General features: G+C 37.6%; 1 protein-coding gene across 2 annotated transcripts in view; it reads left to right on the top strand.

Annotated features, from left to right (window-relative positions):
* The first annotated feature begins 3,841 nt into the window (after positions 1-3,841).
* Positions 3,842-25,613, top strand: part of LOC18421752 (Transducin/WD40 repeat-like superfamily protein) — a 49,307-nt gene continuing 27,535 nt past the window's right edge. Inside the window, exons 1-7 of one of the 2 annotated variants that reach the window (XM_020662345.2) lie at positions 3,842-4,138; positions 4,221-4,399; positions 10,331-10,440; positions 13,731-13,896; positions 14,035-14,135; positions 14,284-14,356; positions 14,487-14,622. In XM_020662345.2, coding sequence (XP_020518004.1) covers positions 4,261-4,399; positions 10,331-10,440; positions 13,731-13,896; positions 14,035-14,135; positions 14,284-14,356; positions 14,487-14,622 — 725 coding nt within the window. In that variant the 5' untranslated portion in view covers positions 3,842-4,138; positions 4,221-4,260. Of the gene's footprint in view, positions 4,400-10,330; positions 10,441-13,730; positions 13,897-14,034; positions 14,136-14,283; positions 14,357-14,486; positions 14,623-25,613 lie in introns of both variants that reach the window. The other variant, XM_088865102.1, reaches the window with a different exon arrangement.

Here is a 25,613-nt window from a genome sequence, read left to right as displayed (position 1 = left end):
ACACTTTGCAAGTACAGATTCGAGCATCTAGATCTACAGCATGTGTCTTATCCTCATGGATCTCATATTACAGTATGCTCGAACCTCTACTTCGTATTCTATTCATTAAGAACTTCTTGCGCTTTAGGCACTAGAACACCATTCCATTGCTCACCTTCTTGCAGACATTCATTCCATCTCTTGGCTAACTTTATTCTTAAGATTTCGCACAAAGATGAGAGGCATGTCATGTTTCTCTAAAATCCAACTGTTAAATGACTCAGATATATTAGATGTAAGATGATCGTACCTCTTACCCTCGAAATAAGCATTTGCCCATTATTATTTTCCCTATTTCATTATCCAATTGTAAGCCTCTTCATCTATCTCTTTAATTTTCAACATCTCTTCCTCGAACCCTTCAATAGATAATGTTCGTGCGGCATTTCACCACTTCTTTAGGAATACTCTGCTTTTCCATTTTCTCTTGAAATTGTCTACAAGATGGCGCATGCAATGATCTGGATATGATCTCGGGAATACAGTTTTGGTTGCAGTTTGCAAATCCTTCTAATGATCACATGGAATTGACAAACATGGTAAGTTTCTTACTTGCTAAAGAAACACCCCACAAAATCTCTAGGAATCATATCTAACCACGACAAGCGCAACAAGAAATGTGCTACCATTAGCATCTATGACAATTGCAGCTAATAGGATCTCCATATATGTTCCCTTCAAGAATGTCCCATCTAACCCTAACAATGGCCTACAACCATGCAGAAATCCATTGAGGCATGGACGAAAGCTAAGAAAGAGACACTCAAATCTACTCTGCTCATCGGTTTGTATGACTGATATAGTTCTAGGGTTGGTGATATTCAGTTTCTCAAGATAGAGAGGTAGTTCAGTATATGATTGCGCTTCTAAGCCTAGGATCATTGCCCTTGCAACTTCTTTGCCACACCAAGCTTGCATGTATGATATTTGGACCCCATGATCATGATGAACATCATTTGCAATATCTTTAAATTTGAGTGTCATCTAGCCTTTTAGCTGATGTTTAATCCTTTTTGCAACCCATTGGCTTCCTTCCAACCCTCTGCAAGTGTGCTCATTTATAAATTCTCTCACCCTGAAGTATTTTGACTATCTGACTCTAAGCACCGCACGTGCCAAGTGCAATCCAGTGCTCCTTTACAATATGCACTCACTTTTTCTTGATCATTTCTATAATACTTCATCATAAAATATGATACATCGCATAATCAACTAAGTGATTACATAATTCCACAACAGTCTCGAAATCCTGTCCCACAACTAGGTCCATCAGTGAGCGTGTTGATATGAATAGGGTCTCTAAGGACGTCGTGTCGTCTACATCACATTCTATCACAAGCTTGGCCCTGAATTCAGACTCCTGCTCTGCAACTATGTTACTCGTTGTAGCGACATTCACTTGTACAAAAGGGCAGCTGCGAGAAAAATTTTCAAGCATTTAGTATGTATCGATCCACATCTAGTTCAAATATAATTTAAATATTGAAGGTCTTTCATCACACATACCTATCTCTTGTTAATGGAGCAAATGTATGAACAATGAGCAGATGCTCCACTAGATTTGGTTGCGATGGCTGGTTTGTAACACATACGTATATATTGGAGGCTACCATCATCATACACGATACATCCCCATCATCTATTTAATCAAATAACTGGGCTCGAGCTCAATATAGACCCATATGAGCCTTTAATTGCTGCAGTGAATCGCCCCCATTATATAATGTGGCTTTTAAGTTACCGTCTTTATAACTTGTCTATCTATCATTCTGATTACGCTCAAAATAACCACCATGGTGAAACAATAATCTAACTCCACTAGTAGCCATGAATCAATATGGTGAGTAGTATTAATGTAAAAAGGTCTATATAATTGATATAAATTTCTTACTTCATAAGATCCAACATAACCAGAAAATATAAAAAACGGAAATAAAATTGAGCAAAAAGAATGTGTACATCATATGCTATAACATAATAAGAACAAACATAAAATAAAATAAAATGATATACATATACCTTAACCATAGAATAAGAACAACATTGAGATCAAATGGAAGTAACCTAAATTCTAGATTTGCAGTTTTTTTCTATAAGATTGCATAACCTAAATCTTCTAGATAAAAGAAAAAATCCCTCACTCTTGGGGTTTATTTTTTATGACCAACAATACACTCATGTAGGAGCATAAATATTTTTTTTTATTAACAAAGTAAAATAGTATCATGTGACTGAAGCTATCTCACTACATTTAATCAGTAAAAATCCATTAAACCCTAAGATTAGATGAACTCAACATTTTTTTATAAGATAAATAGGGAACTCACCACTACATTCAAGGCATTCTCGATCTTTCTTTTTTCTTATCAATCAATAAGCATTCATTCTCAATCCAATTGAATATTCAATAAGACCTAACAATGCATATTTTCAATCACAATCAAATAGGAAAATGAACATTCAGAAGTGAACCAAAAACCCTAATCCATCATTTACAAATTTTGGCGTCATTTTATCTCAAAAACCCTAATCCTCCAAATCTCATTTTTCCCAAAAAAAAGAAAAGAAATCTGAAACATACCTGATTTGATTGTGGATTGAGATGCTTGCTCGAATGTCACAGAGAGGGTTGGGCTACAGGAAAGATAAAGCGAGAGAAGTGCTTGACTTGGGCTTGGGCTTGGGCGGGCTTGACCAAACAGCGAGCGAGAGGAGAGAACGAGAAAAGAGAAAACGGCGAAGCGAAATGGGGCCCGCAGCCAAGCATATGTCAGGTATTTCGAACATCGTGCAGCAAACTCAACTTGAAAATTATAAAATCCCCTGTCTGATATTACGAACACCGGACATCAAACTCACAACTTAAAACGCATGCCCCCGTATCCAATGTTTGTATTACCTGACAATGTTTGCTTACCCATTAGTGTTCGTACCTAATTTTCTCAAAGCTTTTTAATATGAGATATCATAAAAAGGAAAAAAGTTCATATAGAGCCAAGGCTCTAAACAATCAAATTAGAGCCCACCTCAAAAAATTAACTAGAAGAGGTTGTTTTGATGCCCAAATATCCTAAAATTGATTTTCTCTATAACATGAGAAAAAAAAATGGATTTTAAGTTTTAGAAATAGTGCATCTTGTAACACATCTTTGGATTGTCAATTTTCGAGATTTCAAGCTTTCGTATATCTGCTCGATCTACGCTATTTTTGAAGCCTTAAATTTTATAATTGAAACCACATTTCTTGACACTATTTGAAAGTGTGTTTTACTTTGATTGTTTAGAGCCTCGGCCTTATACAAACCACACCCTTATAAAAATATACATTAATTTTTTAAATTATTGGAAATAAACTCTCAACTTTCTAAAACCTCATCTATATTCATTTTCTTTACTTTTTTTTTATGACCAAAATAACCTTCGTAGTAGTCTTAAAACCATAAAGACATCACAGTAAACTCACTACTGTGATGGTCATGGGCAGTTTAATGTTTTGAGGCATCATGACCCTTACACAGCCGTGATGGTTATTAAGAGGCATGACACATTGTGATGGTCATTAAGGAATCATGACACTTTAAAAGCAATGATACTTTAGGTAAAACTGTAATGCTTCAAAACTACATTTGACTTACAACCCGCGATGACCATCTCAGTGCCATCATGGTTCTAAGATTACTAATGCACATACTATTTTTTTCTACTCACCTAAGAAAAAGGTATAGATGAGGTTTTAAAAAAAGTTAGGGTTTATTTTCCATGATAAAAAGTTTAAAGTATATTTTTTATAATTTAATAATCATGTAGTTGATAATTAGACGGATCTCGAAATTTCAAATAGAAAAAAAACTCCAAATAAGTGTTTCGCCAGATGGAGTACATTTATAGTATGCTCCCGACGGGGCAGAGTACACGGCCTCGAAAGAATCCTGAGTGAACTTGCTTTTTGCAGGTGATAGAAGACGGTGAAAGAAGGAACGGAGCCTTAAAATTTCTCCTGAAAGTCGAGCGCGAAATATGAGAGAAGGCCACCGCTGCTAGTTCTCTCTCTCGATCGATTTCGTCGTGGAGGTCTCGTTCTCACTCAAACACGCAGTGGGTGGGTTATTGCTATTTTACGTTTCAGATCCTGCGTTCATGAACACGGGAGTGCGGGTTTAATGGCGAATTTCTCTGTTTAGTTCACTTGGTGCAATCGGGGACTAGAGCAGATCAGATCAGATGGCCATGGAGTGGTTGACTCTCCAGCACCTGGATCTGCGTCATATACATCGTGGCCTCAAACCCTTGCAGCCTCATTTCGCTGCTTTTCATCCAAATCAGGCCATTTTGGCTGTAGCCATTGGAAGCTACATAGCTGGTGTGGTCTCTTTCCATGCATTTCTACTCCTTTCCAATTCCCTTTTATATGAAATGACTGATGTTTAATGGAGCAATACCTAAGAAATTTGAATTTTGTGAATGTTTCTGGTACTCATAGTTGAAAAAATTATTCACGTTTTCTTTTAACAACATTGTGTGCTTGAAAATATTCAAATTACTTTCATCAATTCAAGCTTCATCTCCTGATTTTCACTCAATGAGAAAGAACGTTTAGGTTGCTTTTCATTTAATGGAGTGTGGATGAGGGTTGTCCTCAATACTCAAGATGTAGCTTGATGGTTTGTGACTTGATCAAATCATTTGGTGAAACTGGTGATGTTTAGGGTTGATGATCTCTGGTTTCTTCCATTGAATAAAGCTTGTGGTTATCATTTCTCTTCCTTTGCCCACTTACGACTCTCTTGGGTTGCCCTTGAGGGGATGCACATTCAGGAAATGGACTCAATCCCTTTGTGCTTCTTGAGGTAGTTGCAGCACCCACGTGGCCACGTCAGACTTTATTTAGGACTTTTACACATCAAATCTGATTTTTTTAGGAAGTGTCAAAACCTGGCGGGAAAGTTGGTGTTAAAACATAGGCTAATTTATTTTCTTGCTTGTTAAAGTGGAAACCAGTGAACTTTGTGTTGCATTAATGATGCAATCAGGGGATCTATTTTAAAAAATAGAGTTCAGTAGGGAAACAAATAGGCCTGAGTAGACAAGGAATACATTCAAATTCCTGTGTGAATTTGATTCCCTGGTAGCTTCTTTTAGGTCCATGGTTTGCCCATCTAATTATCATCAAGACATTCGCACTCTACAATCAAAGGACTTGATGGAACTGAAGGAAGCCTTCGGATCCATTTGCTGATTTTTCTTTTAGCTTAAGTCAAATGAATGAGCCAACTAGCCCCACCTTGCAGTAATGTCTATGTACAACAAGGAAAGCAGGAGAGCTAGGCATTCGAAGGGTAGAAGTGTTCAACTTTGCATTATTGATCAAATGGCTATGCGGATTTGCACTTGTTAAGCACAAATATGTCGTGGATAAGTTGGACAGTTGGTTAAACGAAGTCAGCCATATGGAATTGAGAATTGGGAGGATAGAAGAATATAAGGTTAGCACAAGAAAGTCTTGGAGGTGTATTAAATTCAGCCTTGGAGATGGAAGATTTGTAAGTGTCTGGAATGATTTTTGAATGGGAAATAACAACCTATCTAAGCATTTCCCCACATTGGTCACCATTCTACCAATCCGAATTCCACTAGTGCAAATATTCTTCTAAATTCGATAGTGTAATGGGTGTGGATCCCCACTTTCAGGCAAGGGATGAATTATGTAGAGCCATGCGAGGTATAGAATTTGTTGTCTTGCTTGCAGGAAACATTCATACCCTACAGCAAGGGGGAACACTTATTTGAAGCCCAAATGGTAGGGATGATTTCTTTGCCAAATCCATCTTCCTAAGCTTAATGGCAATCGCCAAACAGCTGTAACTTTGAGTAGAGCACGCAAGCTATCAGGCTTGTCTAGAGTGGTATGGTGAATAGAAAGGTGGGTGGCATGGTGAATAGAAAAGTTGGATCTGGGAAATAGGACTTGATATTTCTCTTTGATGCAGGACGACCGCGGTGTTGCTAAAATTCAATAGCAGGGTAGTACTTTATGCTTGGATCTTTTCTATTGTAGGCATTTTGAGAATTTCAAGGTGCTATACTACTATTTTAAGAGAATGATCGTGATTTGTTTTTTGTTTTTAATTAGCATTCTTGTTTTATTAATCCTTGATAAAAATCACAAATATAGAGTCATAGGTACAAATTGAGTGGGCTTCTATAGTTATAAAAAGAGAAAAGATGATAAAAATTTAGGTAGTTAGGGAGCAGAGACCAATCAATTATGGTCTTAGTACATAATTCTTATATAAAAATGAAAAATTAGTTGCATGGTTTGACTCTTACCAATTATGCACAAAAGTGATCGGTATATGCGTACATTTTCTTTAATTTTGTAAAATATGTAGGTAGGCCTCCATAATGGCATTTAGTCTATGCCCATGCAACCACATTCAAGTTGTCGCCTTCAACCCCTTGTGATGTCCACTCTGTTTGGATTACTTGTATGCCTGTGAAAGGTGTCAAGGCTTCTGCTTTAGTGGAGCCTTTGTCCTCTTGGGACCTCAGTAGTATGTGGTGATAACTTGTGGTGATAACTTGTGCTGTATGCAATCAAGAAATTCCTCCCATACTGGCTGGGCTAGGTTTGCCTGCAGAAATATTATTGAGTTTGAGTTTGATTGTACCATAGTTACCAGAATCTCTCCACTGACCTTGCGTTTCCAGTTCCGAAACCCGATTCCGTGTTTCTGTTAAGGAATCTCCATATAAATTGTTTTTCGGAACCAAGGAAACTCGATTTCTTAATTTTGGAATCTCAATTCAACACATCTTTAGAAACCATTTTTCGAAACCAATAAAACTCGATTCCTTAATTTCGGAATCTCGATTCAACACATCTTTAGAAACCATTTATCGGAATCAAGGAAACTCGATTCTTTAGTTTCATAATCTTGATCCAACACGTCTTTAGAAACTTAAACCCATTAATTGTGGACAGATGTTCCCAAATATATTGAATCTAGATTCCAGCGAGGATTAAATCTTGATTCCATGTCAATTGGTACACTAATTCAAAGTACATAATCTCCAATGTCTATGATGGTTATGCACTTTCTAAAGGAAATTGGAGTAGAAATCTTCCTTTGAATGCTTCTAGTGGTTGCAAGGTTTCATTATTTTATTTGTGCCACCCTGGACAGCGTTTACCTTAAATTTCAAATATCATTGGTAAATACAACACATACAATTAAAAGAAAAGCCATGTTGTAGACATAATTCTATTTTGTCTTTTATAATAATGAAGTCAAAATCATAATTTTGAAATACTTGTCTTTTGTATATAATGGCCGTAAGTTCAATAGTCAACACAATCACTTTAACATTTGGAAAACCTTCTAATAAGAGACATCCAATATAGGTTCTAAAGTTGATAAGGATCAAAATATCCTTGTGGCTTCTTTCTCCATAAAAATGAAATCTCGATTCCTGATAGGGGTCGTCAAACACATTCCATAGTCCATATTATTGTAAATCTTGATCTGAAACTGGCATGGATCTCTGATCCATATACTCTATTCCACATATATTCGAAACAACAACAAATCTTTGTTCCACATGTCAGAAACTCGACTCTATAGATGTTGGATACTCGATTCTGCATGTTAATGAATCTGGACTCTTGGAGTGTCGATTCCAAGGAGATGGGAATCTCGATTCCATATGTGGATGAAACTTGGATCTATTTCGGTTGAAACACGATTCTCAAAAACTAGGAATCTCATTCCCAACGATTCCTATTGTACGGACAATGATTCCTAAGACAAGAATCTTCTAGCCGGCCACGATTCCGCGATTCTGGTTCCTAAAATGATTCGGGTTCCCAGGCGTTTCCAACAACTATGGATTGTACCTTCTAAAGGTGGAATCTTTTGGTGGTGATAGCTTCTTTTTAGGTTTTGCTTCTGTTATTGCTTTCCATTGGCTATGTAAATTTGTGGATGAAAAGCTTGAGACATCTATTTTGGTTGTGGCCCGTCAGATGACATATGCAATCATCTTATCTTTGAGTTGGTTCATTTCCATTGCTTAACTTTTGAAAATATGTTTGTTTCATTTGGTCCATATGAACCACATTATAGCTTCTATACTTGGTCTCTAAAGAATGACTCCTTTGCGTGGGATGAGTCCTTTACATGGCATTTTTTCTTCAATATTTGGAGAACCATCTCAGTGGCATGAGTAAGGGAGTTTATTGATGTTTGTTTTGTGGTTTAGACTTGGTAACCATTGGAATGTGGCAAATGATTTCATAGAATTTGATGAGAAATTTTAAAGAAGGTAATGTGGAGAATGAAGAAAGCTGTGACTTCTGGAATACTAATAGTAGAAGGAATAAAATAGAAGGGAAAGAAGAAGTTTATCGCTGCTCTTGTGGAAAAACTTGGGAGTATCTTAAGATCCAGTTGAGATTGATTGAAAGCCATTACGTACAATGGAAGGTAAACTAAAACTGCCCCACTTGAACAAACAGAGGCAGCATAAGAATAAGTGGATAAGTGAATGAGGAGAATTTAGATTGTCCATAATCCATATTCCATACAATGCTAGAACCACATAGCATACACACAAGAATTAGATAGTAGAAACTAGAATCTAGAAAATAAGAAAAAGAAAATACATTGTCTAAGACTCAACAGTCAACGCTAAGATTCAAACGTCTTCATTCTTCAGTTATCATCATCATCATCAGAAGGAGTAGGATAAGCCTCATCATATGCATCAGATTTGAGGCCATCATCATCAGAGTCATTTCCCTGTTCAACATAATGCTTGTCCTCTTTTGTTTCTTCCGAATTTGTCTCTTCCTCATCTTCTTCCCCCCCCTCTAACTCTGTGCAGATGGGGGCCCTAGGAGTCTTGGCCTTAGGAGCTAGACAATGCTAGAAGAACCTAGAGAAGATATTTTCATAGAACAAGGCTCATTTTCTTCATTTTTTGGTTCTACTAAATTTAGATATTGTCTAATCTCATCCCTAATAGCTTCAGGAACCTTTTTACAAGAAGAAACATTCTCTTGAATACCAGCAAGGTGTTTCTTGAATCGGTTAATACTCCCATTTGTTTCTTTTTTACAAAAGTACTCCTTATACAATTTTTATCGTTTGGTTTCGGGTTATAACCATACTTCCAATGCGGATCACCTCTTCTAGCAGAACCAGAAATATACCTATCAAATGACAAGGATTTTGTTCCTGTTTGTGTTTTACTGAACTCATATATTGGTTAATCTCCTCTCTGATAGCTTCAGGAACATTTTTACAAGGGGCAACATTCCCCCAAATACCGGCAAGATGTTTCTTAAATCGGTTTATGCCATCTTTTGTATCTGTTTCACAATTATTGCATCTTATGCAATTTTTAATCCGAAGGATTCGAGTTATAGCTATATTTCCATCCTGGGTCGCCAGTTCGACTAGATCCTAAAGAAGACATCTCAAAATAATACAAGCAATTTAAAAAATAAAATTCTGCACTTACTTTGATTGTTTCATCTCCAAACGTCTGCCTTTGAGATGTTTTCTAGGGCTAAAATCTTCAAAAAACCTCTAATGGGCTTAAAAAAACTCCAAAACTAAATCTAATCTCAATGGGTGATATTTCGATCCATTTCTTGTAACTTTGAGAGACCCTTCGATCCTATGAAAATCACAAAGTCTAGTTTTTTTGAGGTTTCTCTCTCTCTAAAATGGGCTCTAATGGGGTTTAGGTTTTAAATGAACCTAAAACCCACTTTTAAAACCTTTTATTTTTCAATAAAAACCCAAAAATACCCCTTAACAAGGGGCATTTCCGCCCTTGGGCAGGGAGCAGGCCCTGGGTGCCTGCCTAGATGGGTGCCCCATTGCCTAAGCGGCCGCCCAGGGGTAGACCCCCTAATTTGGCTGCCTAGACCGCCTAGGCGCTGGGTGGTCTGCCTTTTAAAACAATGATAGGGACTACAACTTGTACAATAACTTGATGGTCATTGGGTAAAAAATAATGGAGAGACAAACGAGTTGAATATTAGGATAAGTGAATAATATTTTCGTTATTTGTGTTTGGTCGTAGCATATGATCATGCTTATTGTTATATCTGTTATATGCTTCCAAATTATCTGGTTTTTTTTTCTTGCTTTAGCCTCATCTTGAAGACATGAACTTGATCTTTTCACTATATGTGGCATGATGGAAATTTTATTCTCTTAATACTTGGTAAAATGTGTTGGGATGGTATGGTTTAATGTTGCTTGCCATTTTAAATGCATAGAATTTGATGCACTTACTGGAGGCAAGATTTCTTCTATAGACATGGGTTCACCTGTTGTACGGATGTCCTACAGTCCCATCAGTGGTCATATCGTGATTGCAATTCTTGAGGTAACTGTAATTCTCATCTACTTTTTGGTTTTTCTAGAGGTATATTCTTGTGCTCCATTAGTGGACGTTAACGTAACTTCTCGCGATGATGCTTGTTAATGTATTTTGAATTCAATTTACAACAAAAAATATCTTACTGTATTCTTGCTTTGTAGCTCTTGAAGACTTGTATGGAAATATGTTCTTGTACATGTTATTAGTTACATGCAATATTCTTGAGTTCCAAAAGAATGTGAGTTGCATTTCTTTGCAAGGGAAAATTAAGTAGATCCTGTTTGTTTTGTTCATAGAATATTGAAGTTCGTTCTATTTCCCAAGCACTCGGCTGCTTCTTGGGATACACTCTCCATCCATGGCAATTAGGATTCTTGGTTGGGTCTTAATTGTTTAAGGTGCTGACATTGCAGCACTATATATCAAGTTCGAATCTTACTGTTGAACTGCCCAAAAGAGTTGATCAAAAAATGTGGATGACAGTCTTCCAGTCAAGTTTGACGGTCAATTTTGCATGTGGACTGATTGGAAGTAGCTGTTTCGTTTCATGTTTAATAAGGAAGGTTTTATTTTTGCTATGGGGATTCGGTAGTGAAATTTTTTGAATATCAGGAGTGCGTGGCTTCCAAGGGAGTAAGTTTGCGTTTCTAACATTTCTTTGAGACAAGATAATGAACCCAACATTCCTACCAATATGAAATCATTTAACTATTTCATATTCAATTTCTGAAGTATCTCCCATATTTTTTCTGTGAAGAGGAGTAACTCTAATGGATTTTTATATAGATGGTAAGTTATGCAGAGTATTCTGAGGTTGCTTATGCATATCGATGTGAAAGCATATCAATTTCTGAATCAGTGTTTCAAAACTCACCTAGTACTGAGTCAGCTCTTGATGGGGCTTTGGCTTGTCCTGAGCTAGGCCTCAGCACTCGCCCAAGTCTCACTTTAATTTTTTCTCTCCTGTGTCAAATTTTTTATAGATTTGGGAGGGTCTTGTTACGAATCGAGTCCGTCTGACTCGGGATTGGGGCCCTAGCAAGTCCTGACTCGAGTCCTATTTCTTAAGCACTGTGCTTAATTATCTCCCAGTAAGGACAGGAGCGAAACCCTTGTCTTCTGAAGCATACCACTTTTTGACATCTCAATCTCAACAATTAAACTTCCATATGATTTTTTTTATTTTTTATTTTTTAAATCCCTAGTTTATGGTCTTACTAATGTACTGGAATACCTAACTATATTATATAGTGTGCAAATTACAAATAACTCAATGGAGTCTGGAAGACGACAAAAGCATTTTTGCTTTACAAAGACCCTATACTCCCTTATTTAAGATGAAAGTAGATGACACAATATTATTGAAGAGATGGGACTACATCCAAAATGAAGCAAATTAAAGATCATAAGCTTGCTTCAGTTAGAAACCAATGCAGTGAGTTTGTTTTTGTCAGCAAGTTGGCTGACATAGGTGTCCTTGGTTTTTTAATTATGAACAAAAAGTTTCATTACTTAAAATTAAAGGAAACCCAAAATGTATGGTTAAGAGATGTCAAGACGACAGCTCAGAACTCCAACATTAAATTTTGTGAACAAAGAGAAACTCCTGAAGAAGCCCTTGATTAGCAATGTTCCTGTCCTCATGGTTGGCACTCCTTAAAATTTGCAACAATCCTTAGTATCACAAATGTTGAGGATGTCACCAAAAATCATTACCACCCTCTTTGGAATAGGTCTCATTACAGGCCCATCTAATGGCATTAAAACAATCCCCCTCTACTACTAATCTTGATGGCAGGGGCAGATCAGTGGAACTGTAACAACCCTCTGCTAATGTAGAATCACATAAATACAATGGGCTCAAATAACTTGCTGACATAGGCCTCCTTGTTGCCCCTTGCCTTTGTTGATGTAGATCCTGTCTTGGCAATTAGTACTTACATGACATATAATCTATGTGGGAGGGCCATTGAGCAGCTTGAAGAAGCCTGGGCTCGGTTATGGAAAGTGGAAACTGAGGCAGATGGGTTTCGAGTGAATGGATACTTTGAGATAGAATGAGAAAAAAGGAATTTGATTGATGTTGCTTTTGGAAATTTAGAACGCTTAGAAAATTAGAAAAATGAAAGCATTCATTTTGAACTAGAGCGATTATTCAAGTCCGAAAACGAGTTTTCCAACAAGCCTTGCAAGGAGCTCTAGAAACTCTGAATAGTTACTTGAACAACGAGTTACATTCACGCACCATCAGTGCTAATATTGGCATTCTCGGGACCATGAAAAAATATAACTGATAAGTCTCCCACTACAATCGGCATTAAATCTGTTTTTCTTTTTTGTTTACCCTTTTATTGCTTCTGAAAAAAGATTAAAGAGACTAATGTTACCACTCGAGCTGACAAAATTAGTACAATTATCTGTGAATGGGCCACCTATGGGGCCATAGGGCATATTAAGTACCTTTCAAAGTCATTGAGCAAGAAAATCAAAAAAGTATTTTGTATCTACAAAGTTGCAATCTTGTAGATGATCTTTTGGAAGTTGGTTAACTTTTGTTTGGCTTGTAGAGAATGTTTCAAAAAGCGGTCGGGGGGGTCTAGGCCGCCCAGAACCTGGACGGCCCAGCAGACATTTTTTTTTTGGGGTTTTTCTCTCTCTAAAATAAGCTCTAATGGTTTTTAGGTTTCGAATGAACCTAAAACCCACAATTTTGCCCCTTTAATATTAAAAAAATGACCCAAAAAATACCCTCAATGAGGGGCATTTCCGCCCTTGGGCAGCCGTAGGGGCGGGCGCTTAGGTGGGTTCCTGGCCGCCTAGGCGGGTGACCAGGGATATACGCCTAATTTGGCCGCCTAGGCCTGGGCGATGCGCCCAGGCCTTCTAGGCCGCCTAGGTGGCCCCCCAGGCACTGGGCGGTCCGTTTTTTAAAACACTGCTTGTAGACCTTCGTACCAGGCTGAGCTGAGAAAGGGTTTACTGATCCTGTGTATGAATGGGTTCACCAAAATGCTTTAACATTTGAAATTTCATATATTCCGCGTTAGGATTGGTTGAAGTCATTTATTGAATCTGACCATTTGTGGCTTTTAATGATTGATACTCAAACTACAATCTGATTCTTGATGAGTCTTTTCGTCTGATTGCTCAAATCCATTCCTCCGAATTAATAGTTGCTTTTGCTCTCCATTTTCAATTTATCAATTTGATTATGTTATTGTGCCGATTTTTTTTTTAATGCCATCTCATGTTTCTTCCAATTTGCATAGAATTTATTCTCATTTATTGTTTTGTAGGACTGTACTATCAGATCATGTGATTTTGATACTGAGCAGACATTTGTGCTACATTCTCCTGAAAAGAGGACGGAGCAAATAACTGCTGATACTGAAGTTCATATGACTTTGACTCCCCTCCAGCCTCTTGTGTTTTTTGGTTTTCACAGGAGGATGAGTGTGACAGGTAGTGCACTCTCTCATATTGTACATTGTACTGATATATCTTCTTTTTTTTTTTTTTTTGAGAATGTGGTACTGATATATCTTTTGGAAGTGGATAACAAAATATTGACTTTGACTAACCTACTTGGTCTGTCTGCAGTTGTTGGTACTGTAGAAGGAGGAAGGGCTCCCATGAAAATTAAAACTGATCTTAAGAAGCCTATTGTGAACCTTGCTTGCCATCCCCGTCTACCTGTCCTGGTATGTCCAATGGGTGATAGAAGTGCATCCTTACTGGGAAACAAGGCAACATGCATGCCTTACATCTACATTCTTGGCTTATTCTGATTAATACCTTACTGGCCATTGGGACTTTTATTAGTGCTTGACTGTCAGCTTTTTGTTTTAGTATGTGGCTTATGCAGATGGTTTGATTCGAGCTTACAATATACAGACATATGCTGTTCAGTATACATTACAGTGTAAGATGAAAATGCACCACTTGTTTGTTTTTGGAGATCATCTATCTAATACTTGTCCTATTATGGTTCCTTGATTGAAAGAATTTTTTTTTTAAATGGTGTTAATTTTCATGTTTATTATTTGATGCAGTGGAAAATTCAATTAAGTTGATTGGAGCTGGTGCATTTGCTTTCCATCCCACCTTGGAGTGGATATTTATTGGTGATAGACGGGGTACACTTCTGGCCTGGGATGTGTCAACAGAGAGACCAAACATGATAGGGATGTAAGTCTATGATGTTCCGGCATTGTGATTTCCATTTCTTTCGTATTACAGTGCTATATAACTTGGAGCTAGTAGAACTACTCTCTTGTGAACCATATAGCAGATGTGGTTCACTGAAATTAATTCAAACCTGCAGCATAAGAATGTGAAAATCATAAGAAGGTGAGTATGATAGTATCAAAATAAACAAAAAATCTTAAGAATGGTTTTGTTTTAGGATATTTTACATTTTGGTTCACTTTGAATATTTTCTTTAATCAATGTGATTAGGAATTGGATGAAGGAAATCGGAAAATTGAACAAGTTCCAAGCAAGCACAAGCACAACTTGAAGAAATATGGGATTTCTTATTTGAACCCTTACTAGGGATCCTGGCAAAAGCTTCCTTTTCCTTTTCCCTCTATTAAAAACAAAATGCCAATAGTTCCCTTTTTTCTTTATTTTTCCTATTTTTTTTTGTTTGAATGTTAGCAGTTAGTAATGGTTTTTTTTCTCAAAAAAACTGTTAGTAATGGGTTAGCAATTTTTGAAGCACTTAGTAGTTTTCAAAAGGGGTTGCCATTGGTAGGAATGGAAATAAAGACCAGTAGATGAGTCATAGGTGGTGTTAGTTGAGTCACAGGTGGTGTTACTACCTTGACTTCAACCCCATTCCACACACCTCCTTTTATAATGTAAAAGGAACTCAAAGTAACCAATACCATTCACCCCAATAAAAATGACTAAATTGGCCAAACTTAAACTAAATTGCCATATTTGTCCTTAACTAAAAAATAAAAGAAATTAGAACTAAAACAGAAAAAAATCTGAAATAATAAGAAATCCACAAGAGAAAAAATCCCTATTAGTGCTTGCTCTTTTTATTCTTCTTTGTAGCTCGTTTGGGATTTGTAACCTCCACATTGATACACACATTAGGAGGAATCTGCTCGTTAATCATACTTGCACATCATCATTCTCCCTTGGTTGAAGAGAACTCGCCCTCGAGTTAGAACCCTCATCATCAACCACCTCTAGTCCATGATACTCAGGCAAATTAGCAATGTTAAAAATTGGAAAAGTACACAAAGAGGGCATGTACTTTTGGTTGGAGGTCATAATCACTCTTGTCCATCAAATTTCAATCGGGTTATTGTAAGAGTGTCATTGGCTACACTCAAAGTTCAAAAAAAATTTCTCGAACTTCGTGACATAGCCCAAGCCATCCAATTTTACATCTAATGACTTGAAATAATTGTGACCTCCTTGTGTCAAAGATAAATGGTCTCATATTGTATAATTCCTTAAAATATCAGAGGTCTCCATATTTGAAGGTAGTGCGACCTTATAGGCATTGCTGTCTATCTTTAAGATCTTGAATGATCCTTCCTTCTGGTCATTCATTTTGTTGTACTTGCTTGCTGGATGCCTCTCCTATATGATGTATACCATTACCAAATCACCCAAATTGAACTCCTTGAAATGATGATGTTTGTTCGCAGCCTCTTCATACATGGTTGTATTAGCTTTTAAATGAGCTCGCACCTGCTCATGGGCTTCTTTCATCTGCTCAACCAACTCCTCAGCTGTGGTATGACCCTTCCCATTAGTCTGAATAGGAAGAAATCCAGTGAGTGGTAGGGTTCTGGCCATAAACATGGCTGCACTTTAAACGGACCATTCCCAGTGGATCTGCTAAGAACACTGTAATAGGAAAATTTTGCTTGAGGTAGTGCTAGATGCTGCAGTTTCTTCTTTTCTCCCACTATACTTATGAGAAGATTCCCTAGAGTATGATTTAGCACTTCAGTGTGCCGATCTATCTGTGGGTTATAGGTGTTACTGAATTGTAATCAAGTACCCAATTTCTTCCACAAGGTTCCCCAATAATGGTTGAGAAAATTAGTATCCCGATTTGAAGTGACCATTTTCGGAACACCTTGTAATCTCTCTACCTCTCTGAAGTACAGATTAGCATCATGTGTAGCATCTAATGTCTTGTTGTAAAGCTATGAAACGAGCCATTTTTTAAAATCTATCTGCTACCACAATAAAGAGTCTGCAAAAACCCAACACAAAATCCATGCTGATATCCTCCCAAGGTGCATTAGGAATTGGAAGTGGATAATAAAGTGTCGTGTTTTGTGTGTTTCCCCTTATCCAGCTGACATGTATGATGTCTCTATAAACCAAGTAACATCCCTCGTCGACCTTGGGTAGAAATTCTCCACCAGTGCTATGGTTTCGTGCTGTTTAAGATGTCCACCTAGATCTCCTCAATGAAGCTCTACTATAAGAGTCTGTCGAAGCCATCACTGGGTTGAATCTATATCTTCTTGAAATCAACATGGTAGTCAATAAAGCTACCTTCTACTCAGAGCATTTGCTACCTTGTTCTGACTACTTGCTTTATGCTGAATGACAATAGTGAACTCCTGCAAATAGGCCACGTAACTAGCTTGCCCCTAGTTCATCTTGTATTGCCTATTAATGTACTTCAGCGCCTAATGATCTGAGAGCAAAAGAAACTCCCTCGGAATCAAGTAATGACACTGACGCCTCAAAGCCTGAATAAAGGTCCGCATAAGTAAAGTAGCGTTGTCGGGTCTCAGTCAACATTCATTGAAGAAGGCTACTGGATGCCCTCTTGGCCCAACACTGCACCAATGCTGACATGTAATGCATCACAATCCAACTCAAAGAGCTTATCAAAGTCGGGAATACCAACACGATCCTTGGCCATCTTTTGTGTCACTAGCTGAAAGCTCTTCTTGGGCTTTTTGTCCACAAAATTGCCTCCTTTAGGGAATGTGATAGGCGCAATAATCAATCTGATGCCTATGATGGAGGGCATGGTTATCAGGGCATACTTTGAGAACTAATCTGGTTTGAATAGGTACAAGCCTGTGACAAATCTCCTTTCGATCTAAAACGAGAAGACCACTTGTAAGCTCGGAAATGTTTCCTATTCGAGTCCAGCCAGCCCATGGAAACTGCGAACATCATGAACTGTAGTGGGAGTAGGCCAATCTCTCATTGCTGCTACCTTCTTCTGATCAACCTTGATACCCTCAACTGAAACAATGTAACCAAGAAAAATCATGCTGCCCATCGTACAATCACACTTCTTCAGTATCACGTGCAATTGCTGTTCCTGTAACAGATTAAGCACTAGTCGCAAGTGCTCCATATGTGCTTGCTCACCAATGCTCACTTGTATGGAATTGAAATAGACCACCTTCGAAATTCCCAATAAAATGCTTGAATATCTATGCCATCACCCTCGTAAAGGTACTAGGAACATTAGAGAGGTCAAATGACATCACTAACCACTCATAAAGGTCCTCTCGCCTTTTAAATATAGTCTTCCACCTATCCGTTGCTGGATACGGATCTGATGGTATTCACTCCTCAATTCTCTTCGAGAAAACGGTAGCACTGGCCAACATGTCCAAAATATCATCTAGATATGGAACTGGAAAGCGGTTCTTGATCGTAATCTTATATATGGCCTTGCTGTCCACATATATATGCCGTCCTATCCTTCTTAGGTGTCAAGAAAGCTGGGATGGTGCATGGACTTATGCTTTCTCAAATGAACCCCTTTTGTGAAAGCCTTATAACATGCTTGGGTAACTCTTCATGTTCTTTTAGGCTCATCCTATATGCTACATTGTTCGGTAAGCTAAAACCAGAAAGAAGGTCTGTGCGATATTGGATGTCCCTCATAGGTGGTAATTCCTCGGGAAGCTCATCTAGGATGGCATCACAATAGTCCCTCACTAATGTCTCCAATTGTGGTGGAACCCAACTGGTAGGCTGCTCTTCCACAGGATGCATTGTGTATAACATAAAGATCTCCTCCAAACCCTCATAAGGTCACACTCTCCCTTCTGACTTGGAATGTATTTTCTGTCTTGGATGGGCCTAAAACCACCTTCACCCCGTCGTTGACAAGGTAGGAGGTTTTGTTAAACCCCCATCATGTATAGTGCGCCTGTCATACTGCCACAGTTTACCCAATGACGGATGACTCGCGTCCATAGGCACTACGTCACCTCAAAATTCATCTTTCTAGTGTTTTGAATTGAAAAAGAAACCAAGCAACATTTAAAAACTATTACCTTGTTACCCTTCTTGAACCAGGCTACTTCTAAACAGCTCCCTTGTTACCCTTCTTGAACCAGGAACTCTTTGTCTTCAAAATTTCAGCTTATCTACCATCTCTTGGGATATAATATTCGTGCAATTGCTTCCGTCAATTATGAAATCCTCTCCGCTTGTTTATTATGCCCAGTGGTAAGGGTTTGGGACTCGATCTAGGTCTAGACCACTCAAACCGGATGGGTACAACCATACTAGTCCATAGGGCCTAACTCCCACTAGAGTACATATCTACTATAGTCATGAGTTTTAAGTACTCTCAAGGCTTTAAAGGCCACAAACCCCAACACTAACCTCAGCTAAAATGCATTTTAATCGAGGAAAGTGCAGTCTTTTTCCTTGTCCCAACTCATCCTTTGGCTCAGGAAGCTTGAAATCCTCATATTCAAATTCGAAACGGACAAAGCTTAGCCTTTCACCATGGTTGGCATCCTTCGGAGGCCTAAAGAAGAGCAAACTATGGATTATGGCTTGAGGGGATACCCCTTCATGGATGGCATCTTGATATCTTTTGGAAGATCGGTTGTGGGGCATTCATCAAGGTCAACTCAGACAACCTTTAGTCTATCTTGGTCACAGTGTCACTGTCCAGAGGACTGATGATTTTAAGCTGAAGTTTTCCTTGGGCTATGGCTTCAATAGACCAAATGTTAGAGAAGTTTTGTGGTAACAATTAGATAGGGTAGTGTCACGCCCCAAGAATTTACAATACTGATATTCTTGAGATGTGACAGTCAAAACATATATACATCTTTTTTTAGGACAAATTTACAATGGCGAATTCTTATAAAGTAACAAAAAAAGTTTAAGCACAACAACAATATCTTCCAGAGTTGATCCTGACGAGCACTCAAAATGAAACTGCAGTTATCCTGAGAAAAATGTTTACCATAATTGGATGAGTTTTGCTACTCAGTAAGTGATCATCATAATCCTAAAAATAATCATGGTTGAAAGATATCAATATTTTCAAAAAGGAGATCTATTAACAGAAATGCATTAACAATTTCACTTTAAAAAATACATAATTAAGTATAATCCGAATAATTGAAATGAATATAACATTTTAACGGCAGTGCATAATTCAAAGGATTTCACAAATTACCCTACTGGCATCCCAAGTACGTCACCTATATACCCCATTAGCGTCCTGATGGGTCCACTTAATCCCTATCGGCGTCCCAGATAGGTCCACTTAATCCCTGCAGGTCTACTTATACCTCACCGGCACCGGATGAGTCCACTTAATCCCTACCGGTGTACCGGATAGGTCCACTTATACCTCACCGGCGAACTGGATGCGTCCACTTGTATACTTAAAGTATTTTTAAATCACTTTAAACATTTGAACGCAGCAATATCATGTACTCAACATATCACTGAAATTATTAATATGAATTTCACTGAAACCATTAATAACAGTCACTTTCAATAACATTTCAAAAATAACCAGTCAAATTTTGGACTCAAATTTAGAAAGGTAGCAGTTTGTAAAGACATTCTAGCATAATTGCCAATCTAATATGTATAGAAAAACTCTTATAGAAATTCAAGAATACGGAATTATCACAATTTATGGGATGTCAATTCGCAAATAAACATTTCACAGACAATGCTATAATCAATTGCAAAAATATCAGTTTTCAAATAATAAGGCAGTCATTTGCTCATGAAATTTACAATGTCTAAATATTCAAAAACAGTAGAAAGAAATCTCACAATTTTACTAAAAGCGAAAATATCACATTTATTTCTAATAATTTACAGCATTTAAAATATTTTACAATAGATAAAATATCACCTTTTTTACCAAAAAGATTATTCTTAAAGACAATGAGTGCGCTTACATTAACTCCGAAATTGGGGGAGCATCAGTTCCATCCTGACAAAAACATCGGTACTTTCTCAGAGACTCGATGTGAATGACGAATCTTTTCCGGGGAAAGAAAGCATATAAAATCAACTTATCAGGGATTGTGATTTACAGGAGCAAATGAAAGTAGTGTATGCAAAAGTTACCTTGCATACCAAATCAACAACCTCATTCTTTTTCACTTCCCCAATCTTTTTTTTTTAAAGGAAGCACATATTCATCATTACCTAAACATAAACAGTAACCATGCTAGAGAGAGAGAGAGAGAGTGTCGAATAAAATAGAAACACCTCAGATGCAAGGTGTTTTACAAACGAGATAAGAGGAATGTAATGCCGCCACGTTAAAAACAAAAGCTTGTGTTAACATAAAGTTTTAAGATGGTGCACCTAAGATCCACCCAAATAAAATTGAACCCTCAAGTATATTAACAATAATATCGTTTTATTTATTGTTAATATAAAAGTAGCAATATCTTAATGGTATAAAATTATTATTGTCATTACTAATATATAATTATTATTTTATTTATTTATTTTGTATTTATTTCTGTTAACATGATTAATATTATTATTATTATTATTATTTTTTGTTCCAAAAGTTTTAGGTCGTCACAATCTCCCCCCCTTAACGAAATTTAGTCCTCTAAATTTGTGTACTTGATTACTGAAAAAGATAGGGATATTTTTCTTTGATATCATCTTCTCGTTCCCAAGTCGACTCCTCTTTTGAATGGTACTGCCATAATATACAGACCAAGGGAATCTTCGTGTTGCGCAACACTTGTACCCTTCAATCCAGTGTCAAAATTGGCTGCGTAATGAAGGATAGGTCCTTCCTGATCGGTAAAAGTTCATATTTCAAGATATGGGATGGGTTGGGCTGATATTTTCGTAGTGATGATACATGGAAGACATTATGGACGTTTGCCAATTCGGGTGGTAAGGCAAGTCTATAAGCGACACCTCCGATTCTTTCCAAGATTTCAAATCGTCCAAGGACGTGGGCTTAGCTTTCCTTTCTTGTCGAATCTCATATTGCCTTTTATTGGTGAGATCTTTAGGAAAACTCAATCACCTTCCTCAAATTCAAGATTTTTCCGTCGGTTATCGGCATAACTCTTTTGCCGAAGTTGAGCTGTCCTGGGCCTTTCTCGAATTAATGTTATCTTATCTGTGGTTACTTGGACAATTTGTGGCCCTAAAAGCTTTCTTTCACCAACCTCGTCCCAACAGATGGGTGACCTGCATTTCCTTCCATACAGGGCTTCATATGGTGCCATCTGAATACTGGCTTGGAAGCTATTATTATAAGCAAACTCAATCAGGGGTAAATGATCATCCCAGCTTCCTGTAAAGTCAATGACACAAGCCTTCAGCATATCTTCCAAGGTTTGGATGGTCCTCTCCGATTGTCCATCAGTTTGGGGGTGAAAGGCGGTGCTAAAGGTGAGTCTCGTCCCCATGGCTGACTGTAGCCTAGCTCAAAATTTAGAAGTAAACCGAGTATCCTTGTCCGATACAATACTGATCGGAACTCCATGCAACCGCACTATTTCCTTAATATACAACTGGGCCAGTTGATCCAAAGTGTACGTCGTGCGAATCGGCAAAAAATGGGCAGCTTTGGTCAGCCAGTCCATAATGACCCAAATGCTATCATGTCTTGAATTTGTTCTAGGCAAGCTAGAGACAAAATCCATAGATATGTGCTCCCACTTCCACTCTGGCACGGGTAAAGGCTGCAACAACCCAGCGGGCATTTGATGCTCAACTTTTACTTGCTGGCATGTTAAGCACTTAAACACAAATAGTGCTATCTCTTTTTTCATATTACTCCATCAGAAGGTTTTCTTGAGGTCTTGATACATTTTAATACTTCCAAGATGTATCGTATAACGAGAGTGATGTGCTTCTTCCAAGATAGCTTCTTCACACTCATCATTCGGGACACAAACCCGACCTTTGAATCTTAGCAGATCCTCACAACATATAGAGAATTCTTCTCTCTTTCCCAGCTTCACCTCTTCTACAATTGTTATAAGCTGAGGGTCTTTCTTTTGTGCCGATCGAATCTGTTGGATTAATTGAGGTTCTGCCTTAATTTTGGCAATCATACTTACCACATCATTACTGGATGGAGTCGGATGTCAATCCACTATTTCCTGTAATAATCTCATTTCTTGGATCATTAGATGAGCTAAGACTCCTATAGATTTTCTATTTAGAGCGTCGGCCACAACGTTAGCTTTTCCCGAATGATAATGGATTGTACAATCATAATCTTTTAAGAAATCCATCCATCTTATCTGTCGCATATTTAAATCCTTTTGAGAGAAGAGGTATTTCAAGCTCTTTTGATCCGTGTATATTACGAATTGCTCACCATATAGATAATGCCTCCACATTTTCAAAGCGTATACTATTGCAGCCAGCTCCAAGTCATGAATTGGATATTTTTTCTCATATTCTTTCAACTGTCTGGATGCTTATGCTACTACCTTCCCATATTGCATTGATATACAACCCAAGCTTTTATGTGAAGCATCAGTATAAATCACAAATCCCCTACTCCCCTCAGGAATAGTTAAAATAGGTGCTGAAGTTAATCGAACTTTTCGTTCTTGAAAACTCTCATCACATTCACTTGTCTACTCAAATTTGATATTTTTCTGTGTCAATCGAGTCAATGGGGTTGTGATTCAAGAAAATCCTTCTACAAATTTTCTGTAATATCCTGCCAATCCCAAAAAGCTTCGAACTTCAGTCACATTACTTGGCTGTTTCCAATTAACAACGGCTTCAACCTTTGAAGGATCAACTGATAGACCTTCCTTTGATATGACATGTCCTAAAAATGTCACTTGTTCAAGCCAAAATTCACATTTACTAAGTTCGGCGTACAATTTCTTTTCTCTTAATATTTGCAATACAATTCTTACATGCTGCTCATGTTCCTTCTGATTCTTGGAATAAATTAAAATATCATTAATGAATACCACAATAAATTTATCCAAAAAGGGCTTAACGATCCGATTCATCAAATCCATAAATGCAGCAGGTGCATTGGTTAATCCAAAAGGCATGACTAAAAATTCATAATAGCCATACCTTGTTCTGAAAGCTGTCTTAGGAACATCTTCACTTTTAATCTTAAGCTGATGGTATCCAGATCTAAGATCAATTTTTGAAAACACTTGTGATCCTTGTAATTGATCAAATAAATCATCAATTCTAGGTAATGGATACTTATTTTTCACTGTCACTTGGTTCAACTGTCTTTAATCGATACACAATCTCATGGTCCCATCTTTCTTTTTAACAAATAATACCGGAGCACCCCAAGGTGACACATTGGGCCTGATAAAACCTTTTTTTAATAATTCTTCCAATTGTTGTTTAAGTTCCTTAAGTTCTGCAAGTGCCTTAGAAATTGGGGCTACCCCTGGCAATAATTCAATAGAGAATTCAATTTCCCTGTTAAGGAGTAATCCTGGCAATTCTTCATGGAAAATGTCGGGAAATTCTAGGATAACCGGAGTGGTATCCAAATTTATCTTTTCCTTTCTATCTTCTTCGATATAGGCAAGAAAGCCTTGACACCCTTTCCGACGGAGGCGATTAGCTCGAATACAGGAGATTAAATATGATGGGAAATCTTCTTTGATACCATTGAAGTATAATACTGGTTGATCCGGAATACTAAAGGTAACCATTTTCTAATAACAATTAATACTTGCATGGTATGCAGAAAGCCAATCCATGCTTAAGATTACATCAAAATCTTGAATTTCTAGGAGTATTAAATCAACCAGCAGTTCTTTTTCTTCTATTTTTATTACACAGGATTTTTACACTATATTGGTGTCACTTGAATTTCCCATCGGTGTAGCTACCTTTAGAATGTATTCTAATTGTTTTGGTTCTACCTTTAAGTGGCATGCAAAGTGTGGTGACACAAATGAATGAGTAGATCCAGGATCAATAAAAACATGAGCTACTTTTTGGAAGATAATAAGAGTATCTTGGATCACTGATTTTGAGGCCTGAGCGTCTTGCTGGGTGATCACAAATACTCTTCCTTTTATCTGAGGCTTTTGAGCTATCTCTACTTGCTTTGGAAACTATTGCATCTGTAAGCTAGGACATTCTCTACTCTGGAGCCCCAATTTTTCACATTTAAAACAGGCTCCAGTATTCCAATAACATGGGCTCGATCCATAGTTTTTCCCACATTTTTTACATGGTTCTATTGGGCTTTGAAGTGGCAAGGGCCTTGGCTTCTTGTTTACCCTTTCAAACTGTTGTCGATTAGATGGTGTGGGTCTAACCTGACTTTTCTGATCTTTCATCTTTTGGCAATCTTCGAAATCTTTTTCGACAATTTGGGCTCGATCCACTATTTGAGCATAAGTTCTCAATTTTAAGACTGATATTTTGCTTCTAATAGCTGGTCAGAGACCCCTTTCAAAATTTTTTCACCTTTCTTGCCTCATTGTTAATCATATGTGGTGCAAACCTGACCACAGTAAACTTGGCCTCGTACTGTGCTACTGTCCGTTTTTCTTGGATTAATTCCAGAAATTCCATTTCTTTTTGGTCTTGAATAAATCTAGAAAATACTTCCTACGTCAAGAGTTTATTTTCTTTGACCAATACACCTTTTGCCATTCGCCACCAATGTTGTGCTTCACCTTCTAACATAAAAACTGCCAAGGCCACCTTCCTTTCATCAGGACATTCCATTACCTCGAATATTTTCTCCAATTGCATAATTCATCCCTCGGCTTCCAGTGGGTTTACAACAACCTTAAAAGAAGGTGGGGTCAATTTCTTAAATTGTTCGATATTACTCCTACCATTTCCCGTAACTGACTGCTTGGGTGGATTGTTGTTTTCCATTTGATGTTGCATTAGAGCAACTATATTTTCCAAAGCTTTGTGAATTCCTTCCATATTAGCTTCAGCTATTATGA

Source organism: Amborella trichopoda, chromosome 4 (assembly GCF_054954075.1).
Source record: "Amborella trichopoda isolate Santa Cruz 75 chromosome 4, AtrichopodaSantaCruz75HAP2 v2.0, whole genome shotgun sequence".
Classification (NCBI taxonomy): domain Eukaryota; kingdom Viridiplantae; phylum Streptophyta; class Magnoliopsida; order Amborellales; family Amborellaceae; genus Amborella; species Amborella trichopoda.
Note: the sequence above shows the minus strand (reverse complement) of the source record. Positions and strands in the feature narration are given on the sequence as shown.